The sequence below is a fragment of the Cryptotermes secundus genome, unplaced genomic scaffold (genome assembly GCF_002891405.2).
Source record: "Cryptotermes secundus unplaced genomic scaffold, Csec_1.0 scaffold132, whole genome shotgun sequence".
NCBI classification, from domain to species: Eukaryota; Metazoa; Arthropoda; class Insecta; order Blattodea; family Kalotermitidae; genus Cryptotermes; species Cryptotermes secundus.
In genome coordinates, this window is record NW_019722426.1 from 460,494 (window position 1) to 470,981 (window position 10,488).

At 35.0% G+C, this 10,488-nt stretch overlaps 2 protein-coding genes across 4 annotated transcripts in view; one reads left to right on the forward strand and one right to left on the reverse strand.

Moving 5' to 3' along the window:
* Positions 1 to 43: 43 nt before the first annotated feature.
* Positions 44 to 10,488, forward strand: part of LOC111861292 (leucine-rich repeat-containing protein 45) — a 41,315-nt gene continuing 30,870 nt past the window's right edge. For 2 of the 3 annotated variants that reach the window (XM_033750259.1, XM_033750260.1), the window contains exons 1-2: positions 44 to 184; positions 8,340 to 8,415. The gene's annotated coding sequence lies outside the window, so the exon portion shown is untranslated. Of the gene's footprint in view, positions 185 to 8,339; positions 8,513 to 10,488 lie in introns of all 3 variants that reach the window. The other variant, XM_023845728.2, reaches the window with a different exon arrangement.
* LOC111861293 (callisulfakinin) overlaps positions 8,652 to 10,488 on the reverse strand; it is a 6,632-nt gene continuing 4,795 nt past the window's right edge. The window contains exon 2 of the mRNA XM_023845729.2: positions 8,652 to 9,435. Within this exon, the coding sequence (XP_023701497.1) occupies positions 9,050 to 9,430 (381 nt within the window). The 5' untranslated portion in view covers positions 9,431 to 9,435 and the 3' untranslated portion in view covers positions 8,652 to 9,049. The remainder of the gene's footprint in view (positions 9,436 to 10,488) is intronic.

The window sequence follows — 10,488 nt, forward strand, 5'->3', positions numbered from 1 at the left end:
TACATTTTTCATACTAGGAGCTAGGTTTATAAATGTTGTCACATGCTCTGTGAAACTGCTAGGATACAGTATCTTTTAAAACTTATTCAGACAAATTTTTAAACTTCATCAAGTTAACAGAGGAAGAATATTGTGACAGTTGAATTTGGAAGTAAATATGATTAAAGGTGTCTGACTCATTTAGGTAAGCACTACTAGTCATGTTTTATAGTTAATGGTTATGTTAGCAATAAAAGACAAATTTATTTCCATATTTTTAATAGTGTGGCAAAGTGGTTTATTTATAAATATGCAGTTCACCCTGTTGTTCCATCCTGTGTAGTTATATTATGCAAGAGTCCCTTTCCAATTATGTAGTACTTCTTGGTGAGTGTAGGTATACATTTAAAATTGTACAAGTACTGATCATATTGTTTGCTAAAAGTGTGGCAGTCCACTTAGCGTACTGATATGACTGTTGGTCATTTTTCCAAAATATTATTGCCATTTTTTAAAAAACATAAAGATGCTAGTAATGAGTAGTCATTCCTAACCTAAATCAGATTGTAGATAACTGTTAAAAATTCTCACAAAAAACAAGTGTAGCATTGCACTTATGTTGCAATGCAATGCATTGAGGTTTTATTTACAACATTAAATGTATTTTAATATTTTTGTCATACTCCAATGTGAATGCTAAATCAAGTTTTTGTATAGGGTTATTACAAATGGAGTAAGACTTCCAGAAATTTATTTTAGCAGTGTAATAGTTCTACAGAATTTATAGTAGTATAATTAGATACAGTAGCTGAAAATTTCTGTAACTGCATAGATCCTGAGCTGGTTATTTGGCAACATAAAAAAAAAATCAAACTCATTGGAATATGATATGAAATGAACAGTTACATGAAGAGCACAGCATACTGTTGCTTTTGATCATCTGTCAATGTGAGTTGTGCAAAGAGTATAGCGAATAATCATTATTCATATCCTTTTGTGTTGAAAGTACTTACACACTATTACAGGGATGTAACATTTCTTCAGATAAGGCAGATCCCTTGCTTTAGAAGACAAAATTAAGAGTACAATTAGAAATTTCTACAAAATTTTTCTTTAAAATTCTCAGAATAAAAAATAAAATTTAAACACACAAATTGTATTATACTAATCAATATAAAACTGTTTAGAAACATACCAAGGTCTGTAAGGCATCATGAAAAATAAGAATACCCAAGTTTTAATTATTGAAGCATCTTGATGCATGTGTATGAGAAACACACTGAAGCCCTGTAGTGAAAGTTTGAGATGTGATTCCCTGTAGGTGCAGGGGCCTTTTATCTTTTTACCACATTCATAACAGATCTGGGGCCCACCCTGCCTTAAGTTCATTGGGTATCAGTGGTTATATGCCTTGGAAAAAAGCAGCCACAGCCTGAAGCTAGCCACTCAGCTGCATAGTACTGAGGTCTGTAATGTATGGAACCTTAGCTATAGGCCTTGTTGATGCACTGCTTGACACAAAGGTAATCATATTGTTTTCCCATTTACATTTATCTCCATATTATTAATTTTGCCTAAGGCAAAGAAACCAGTTCGTTGATAGCAAAGTCCTTGTGAGTTATATATCTGTAGCAGCTAATGTTTTAAGTACACTACCAGTATCAGTTTTCTAGAGCTCTTACTGAGGGTTGCAGGTGTGCCTCTGTTCTATGATCTGGAGGAAAACATGATTTGTTTATGTCTGTAGATAGAGAATGCAGAGGTTAGGGTCAGTGTTTTCTGTTGTGTGAATGCCTTCCACACTGTACTGAGATCTTTCAACAGCAGAGATAGGTAGTGCAAGGATCAGAAAATCTGAAGTGGACAATGTAAATCCACCAACTGTAAAAAGGAATTGTTTTATTAATGAAGTTTAAGAGTTTGTCACTTGTAGATTCCAGAAAAAAAAATATGTTAAACAGTAAATGTTTCCTTTTCCTGATTATTCCATTATGAGGAGTGATCATTAGGTTTTATAGTAAGAGTACAGGACCAAGGTGATACAAGTAAGTACACTATATATAGAGGAATATATAATTTGGTAGTAAATTTTAAATGATGGATGTCCAAGGCTGAAGTCACTTTGTTTGTGTGTGAGATCCCTATAACTTGCATAACTAGTTCAGATATTTCTGGTCTCAAAACATCTTCAGCACATTCATGCCGAGAAATATATTTTTATGATCCAACTGAGTTATGATTGCATCTTGATCATAATATGATGTTTCCCTGTTACTGTTAGTTTCTAGTAATTGCTATATTTCTGGCAATTGTTGACCTAAAGTTTGATGGTGGTGCTTGTAATAGTCTCATGTGCGCAGTACTTAACTGAGGCAAGACTCAACAAATCTTACATTATATGTCCTACCTTGTCGCTGTTCCACTTACCTTCATTGAAAGTAAATATTATTGGTAGTTACTCATTTCACTTTCACAGGGTTCAGCATTGCACAAACACTGCTAATTATGAGGTCTATTCGTCCATTAGCAGAGAAGTTTTTAAATTATGTGATTGCAGAATTTTGTGTTATGTCTGTTGATCGCGTCTTCATTTATAGGGCATTTTGAGACTCTGAGTAGTTTGATAATCCCTGTTTCTTTTTTATAAATGGTTCTGTGGCAAAAATATATCTAAAATGTTGCCTTCATCTTATTCCTTCCTGTTTGGTTCTTTAGTTTTCTGCCCCTACACTTTTCATATGAACCTGATGGAGGTAATTCATAATAACTGTGGCATGAATGTTTCCATGTGGATTATTTCATTTCTGTGTATTATGTTGTATTACAGTCAGCTCTGAAATATCACAAATATATAAATAATATAATATGATATGTTAAAATTGTAGGAATACTTTGAGTTGATGAATTTATGTTAACACTGTGTACAATTGCTGCTACAGTGATCAATTTGTCACACTTAATCTAATTCAGATGAATAATACAAACTGTATTACACAGAGTTCTCAACTGTTGGTGTAGATATGCAAAATTGGAATGTGTAAAGTTCATAGCTATTTATTTTTTTTCAGTTTATAATAAAAGAGGGCAGTGCATGGCTTATGAGTCTGCAGTGACATAAGTTACCAAATGAAGTGTGGTATGTTACGTTTCTTCTGGAACTTCATGACTAGTAATGTTGAATTATTAAGTGTGACTATGGCCCTGGGGTTCACTCAGCCTCTAACAGAAATGAGTATCAGGAATTAAATAAATAATTTTCCTGGGGAGTAAAGCGCGGCCAGTGTGTAAGGCTGACAACCTTACCGCCATCTTTGAGCGAATTGTCTAGATAATGTGGGACCCTCAACGTCTCACAACCCTATGGGCCTTCACGGCCTGGTACAGGGATAGCTTTACTTTTTTTTTTTTTACTTACACCTAAATTAGTATATGCAGCAAACAAAAATGTTATTTTTCATTTTAAGTAGCATTCAAAAGACTCTTTTAATGAGGTGTTTTGGAGTTGTGTATTTAATGAACTGGATTAAGATAGTTATTTGTTTTACCTAATACAAGTCCAAGACAGCGTTATCACATTGTTTTCATTAAGTCTAGTTGTGAACCAGCTATTTAGTGATCAAAAGTACCCTTGGAAAATTATGGACTGAAAACCGCTATATTGTGGCGCCAAAATTATGGATGAAACACAGATAAGATGGTAGTCTGCATATCAAATTCTCTTCAGGAAGAACATGTTGAGAACCATTGTATTGTGGTAGGATAATTATGTATGAAACATAGATGAGGTAGTTTACATATCAAATTCCTTCTTAAATGTTAATGTTTCTCACAAAGTTTTGAACTGTTACTAATATTTTGTCAGACATATAATATTATGCTAGTATGTTGAATTTGTGGTCTATGCAAAATGTTGAACTCCAACATAATAGTCTCTTCGTAAGTAATCTAAAATTAACGAGAAAGAATTGACAAGACTGAAAGCAGCATTGAGCATAACTTGAGTGAAACAGCATGGTTGGATGTCACATTGAATACAACCCTTTTGCCTACTGTGACTCCTGTCATTTTACAAGGTTTACCCTTTTCTCTGTCATGCTCTTGTCTGTTACATTAGTGCCTGTGTCTCATAATGACATATGTAGGTATAAATGGGAGTCAATTTCTTTGCCTGTTTATTTCTATTCTTGTCATTTATTTTGGGATATTTTTGAAATGATAGTTTTATATTACTGTACGTGTGAAAATGCTGGTGAGATGATCATGTGACTGAAAAAAGTTATGTCACTGAATTTCTAACAGAAAAAGAAATATACAAGTTAAAATAGAGGGTGTGGTTTTGACTGAAGTTAACTGAAAATAGAGTCAGAAAACAAACACTTCTGTTCACTTCAGAGTCTTTGGTAGATATTTTTGATTTCCTGTGTATGACAAATTCAGTATCCTTATGTCTCCAGTGGTCTGTCATGTACAGTCTAAACAGATAACTATTTGAATAATACACAGTCTAAACTATCTGTCACCTCTGTAATAATTAGACTTTCTGTATGTGCATGCAGATCAAAATCAGGTGGGAAGAACATTGTGCTAAAAAATTCTTTCACCATTTGGATGTCAAAAAAATTATGTTGAGTTAACGTACTGTAGTACAATTTAATAGTATTATTCACATTTTCTTCTGTTGCTGCTTCCTTAGAAACTAAAAAAGAAGTGCCAAACTCAAATGTAAAACATTTGAATTGCTGTCAGTCTCTTGTGTTATGTGCTATAGGTTATTGCATGCAAGAGACCAGCAATTTGCCATGAGTTGGAAGGGAAGTGGCTCCAAGTCAATATTCTTTTTTCAAGCTTTTGGTATGGATATGGTCTAATTAGATATGTGTTTTATTTGTATATACCTAAGTCAGTTGAGTATTACTGCCTATAGTTGTAGTTCATGTCATTGTCAACATGGCTGTAATTTGAATATGATAATCAGTTTTCAAGAGTGTAATGAATAAGCTAATGTTTTCTTATGTGCCACAAGAATGAAGATAGTACCAGAACAAAAACGGGAACATATATTAAGATTTAATTTGATTAGCTAGCATTTCCCTGTAATTTGTATGGGAATGTTACTGTGATTTTTTTCTGCAGAATATAGGACAAGCACAGGACGTCATTAAATTTGAACATGCAAATTATAAACATCCAGATATATGAATTATGCTGTGATCTATCTTAATACTTCATTGGTTAAGTCATGTGGATTGCAGTTTGTATGTACAAACTGGTCATTGTTGTCAGGAACTGTTATTTGAAATCAGCAGTTTTGAAACAAAAGTGGTTGTAATAACACATACCAGTGAAGGACAAATGCTGCCATGCAGGGGGTGTTTGTTTGATATGACACTTCACTGGTTAATGGATATCCAATGAAGAGGGCAGTACAAACATTCAAGTAAGTAGGACTGTTTAGTGTCTTTTTATTTATTTATTTTTTAATTGTACTTCTGTTGCTACAGTAATGCTGTCTGCTGGTCATTCCAGGTGTACTCTGTTTTAGGTTATTTATGCATTACATAGGCTGTTGTAGGCTTGGGAATGGTACCGTGAGTTGTAACATCATGTCTGTTGGATATTAAAGTTCTGAGCTGCAGATTTTGGAATGTAATGCATTTGTAACATATAAACTTTCTGTATGGTTTTAACTGTGAAAGACTAAAAAGTTTTGGATGTGTGCTCATTCTCACAGTGTGAGAGGAGTCTTTTAGATCATTTACTTCTGACTTGCCTGTTGAATATACTGTTTGTTCTAATTTTTTCTGTCCTAGTGTAAAATTTGTTTTCCCCTGTAAATAAATTGAAAGAAAACACCTTTTTAGTTGATTTTTGTGTGTACTTCAATAATTATGGTAATTATGTCCTGGTACTATCTTTTGTTGTTATAAACTGTGATATTGATTTTCATACAGAGTACCACATGAGCATTGTCATTATTGGTACTGATATTTTTATCATTTTAATTTTGCATCTATATACTTTGCTCACACATGTGATTTGAGTTAGATGGGCCATGATATCCCATTAATGTCTTGAAAGAGCAGAATAGATTTTTAAAACAAATTCAGTATGAAAGAAAATTACTGTGAAGTTCTGCCAATTTTGTGAATAGAGTTCATGGTCTAATTTGCAAATAAATTAAATTGCTGACAAATTCTCTTCTTAGACATGGATATGTTTAAAATGAAATTTTGTTACACAGGATTTTTATAAATGCAATATTTATGTCCTTGTAAAATGACCGAAGCATTTGTTATGTGCTGAAAATCAATCAAAAGGCAGTCAGTGTACTGGTTTGCTACTGTTGCTAACAGAAGTTTGCCAGTGTTTAGAACTGGTATTTGTAAGTATTTGCAGTGATATCAGACTGTAGGTAGTGACTGGTTTTATATATATGAAATAAATTGGACTGCCAATACATGAAGACAATACAGTTAGTTGTATGTTAATGTTTAGTGTTAGTAGTCACCATTATATCTGTAGTGTTAACAATAGTAATGCAATTCACTGTTGCATTTTACTGTATAAGTTTATTTTTAAGTTAGATCATTAGTGTAATTGCCCTATTTTTTTGTAGCAACAATCAAATAACCTTAAGTAAGAGTTATCATTAAACATACTTAAATTATATAAGGCCTGTAATGTTAATTTTTTTTACTAAAGAAATATGTAAATTTAATTAATATTATATAATAAATTTTATTGTGAAATGAAAGTATGTTTCCTGAAAAGGCTTACATTTCACCTAAACCTTCAATAATTTTGGGTGGGGTATAGAAGAAGAAGAAGAAGAAGAAAAAAAGGAACATTGCTGAGCAGTGAGTAAAGTACCTAATTCCTAAATATGGAAGGGCTCTTTCTTGGATTCTCAAGGTCAGCATGCTTTCATCACATTTTTATCCACAGTTTGCCTTAATGTCCACATCAGCTGGAGATGAGTTTGATCATGATGGTGCCAAAAAGAAAACAATTTTCAAAACAGTTGTTTTGAAAATTGTTTTCTTTTTGGCACCATCAGTGTCAGCCTTGTGTCAAGGACAAAATATCTTCTGGGCTCTGTCACTGTGAGGACCTCCACTATAACTGAATCCCATAGAATTTAATACAGGAGATATTTTTCTTTTATCAGTACAGGATATAATACTTGAAATTGAAAGTCCAGCAACAAAGGAAAATTGCAGATTAGGCATGATGAGAATTGGCCTGTTCAGGCTACCATCTGGGGAAAGACCCTATCTTCTGGGACCTCTTATCATCACAGAAGAACATTAGAAGAGTATCCTTTCAATAAGCATGGAATGCTACAAATCACCCAATAGTAATTAACATTGTAGTACTCTTAGTTGTGCCACTGTATAGTTTTGTAGGTGGTTTTCAACTTCCTGGGAAAACCCTCTGCCTCCATTTATACCTTGAAGATGAATTTAAAAGGTTCCTCTGTAGTGGTGGTAACCATCTACAAGACTGTATATTGTAATAAGCCAGAAGATCTTTGTCATAATTCTCAGTGCCACAAGAACCCTTTATTTCACCCAGTAATAAGTCTACATTGTTGATAAATTACAAATTCAGAACCCACTGTGAGAATTACTGTTTATGGTTGTCATAACTGTTTATGGTTGTTCAGTGGAATTTTCATTCAGTTACTTAAAGAATGAAATGTCAGAATGGAATTTCCACCCAAGTGGATAGCTGCCTACTGGAGCATCCTTGCCCCTAGACATGTGCGTACATACTGGATTCCGTATATAAGAGTGAAAATGATCCATTAGGCCTTCCTCATGGGTTTCTTTGGATGAGGGAGTGGTCAGTTGTGAGACCTTTACTGATATGGTAATAAACTGCAGAAAATCTGACTAGTCTGTGAACTGAAAAGTTTGATACCCAAAATTCCAGTGTTACTTGTTTGCATGGCTGCTGTGCAGTACAGCTAATTAGGTGGATGCAAATTCTTTAGTAATTCATAGAAATTAAATTCTGTGTTTTAATAAATATATTTTATGTTGTTTTTATACAAGAGAGAAGAAGAAGAAGAGTAGAGCTCCTTCTGTGTTATATTTTAAATACCACTGGAAGCGTTGTACATGTGGAATATTAATCTTATGTCTCAGTACAATTCATATTCAAGAGCAACACCTGAGACTATGCGAGTGATAACAGAGTGTCCGAGCACAGTTGAAGCAAATTTGGAAATATGTATTGTTGAATACGTCATTAATAGACACTGCTCTGAATATAGACTTGCTATGTGATAAAACATATACACTGAACAGTGAAACATTTTAATATGTGAATTAATTCCTTTATTTCTTGCTCTCCAGATTCTAACAGTGTCCAGAGTGTGATGAGAGTTCCTTATGATGACACCTCATCCTGCAAGTTAGCTGCACGACTTATGTAAGAATACACTTTTTCTGAAAAGTTATGGTGTGTAGATGCAGGATAAATTTCCACAAAGAAGCCTGAGTTTATTCTGCCATTTGCTGCTTAAAAAGTGAGTTTTAAGGAAATATATTTAACTGAAGAAGATGGGGTCTCCCAGATTTCTTCATTATGATCTTCCTTTCAGATTACATGTGTGGTATTCGGTTGTTGTTACTTGTGGTTCCTATAATTAAGGACACATTTTAAAATACTTTATTCATGAAACTTTATTGTATCTCATTCAGTCATTATGGTATAGTGATAACATAGTTGTAATGCGTGAAACAGATGGGAAGAAAACACAATGTTATATGTATGCTGTTTAGTCAGCATCCTGCAGAAAGTATGGGCCTTTCCTATTCATGATTCTTACTAGGAAGGAAATAATTGCATTCTTAAGTCACCTTGTTCTGTATTTGAAATATTTAAAGAAAAAGAACAAAATCAGAAAACTTCACAGAAATTAATAGTAATAGAGAAATGTTGCTTATATTGATCAGAGTCTGAAGATTGCTTTTATGTGAACCTGACTTCATTTGATGATAGTTTTTCTTTGTGCCTTTTTGTTTCTCGCTTCGAGATGCACTCGAGGCCACAGTGATATCGATTACTCAAGGCTACGACCAAACCTCATATGGCCATAATCATCAAATTGTTCGCGCTTCCCAAACCGCATATGACCATAATCATCTGATTGGCGTTTATTGAAATCTATAATTTCATCGTCTATTACAAAGTCGTTGAGAACGTCTGCGGCGGGTTCCAGGGGCACCAACCTTGCCCTCATATATTGCGATTCTCGAGGGGGCGTCTGAAGAAATGAACGACCGCGTGTTCTTTGGCCAGGTCCTTCCAGACTGTTACCTCCAGCTGCGCCCACGTCAGAACCGGATGGAGCGGCATGCGCTGCTGCGTGGTATTGGTGCAGCAGAACGAGATAGACCCCTAGTGTCAGTACTAAAGTTGCTATCGTAGTGCTGGCCATCATTCCCTCTGCAACCACGAGAGGAAACAGTAAAGATTCAAATGTTTCATACAGTTTTCTGTTGTTGCAATTTTTCTGAATGTCGTACGAAACCTCACTCGCCGTGGATCATTTCTTCCCATAATACGAACAAGTCGTTTGACTGCTTTCTATTAAAATGGGAAGATATGAGTATTATCGTAGGTATCACCACACCATACAGACTGAACGCCCCGTCCACCCCTGTAGTTCGCTCCGTTGCCTTGCTCGTACTGGTGTTGCACACAGAGGCGTAGTTCTAAAAACTGGAACGCAGTTCTGGGCTGAAGAAAATGGTCATTAATCATGATGTGGTTCCATTTTTTGTTACTCAGTGATAGCTTTGCACTTTTAAACGCAGAATTGGACGAACAGTTCAAGAAACTCGTGTGTTGAAAGAGGCCGACGCTTGCAGCTCAAACAGAGGGCTTGAAATGAAAATAAGTAGTATTTTATTTATGTCTGATATCGTTGAAATGCCAGGGCGACACTCCAGAACTCAGAATGGCACTAGGGCACCACATGTACCGTCCTAGCCCTACGGCGGTCGTGCTTTCATAATAGCCAGTTTCAGGTGTTTGAGGAGGAAATTAAAGAGGAGACTGAACTCGATTATGCTTGCTACCATTCAGTCCCGAACCTTTTGTCTTCTCGTCTGCTGTCCAAGAATATAAAAATAAAATATATAGAACTATAATTTTGCCTGTGGTTCTATATGGGCGTGAAACTTGGTCTCTGAAACTAAGGGAGGAACATAGACTGAGGGTGTTTGAGAACAGGGCGTTGAGAATATTTGGACCGAAGAGAGATGAAGTGACAGGAGGTTGGAGAAAACTTCATTATGACGAGCTTCATAATTTGTACTCTTCACAAAGTATAATTAGAATGATCAAGTCAAGGAGGATGAGGTGTGTAGGCATGTAGCACGAATGGGGCGAAGAGGAACGCATATAGGATATTGGGAAAACAAGAAGGAAAGAGACCATTGGGAAGACCAAGGCGTAGGTGGCTGGATAATATTAAAATCGATCTTAGAGAGAGAG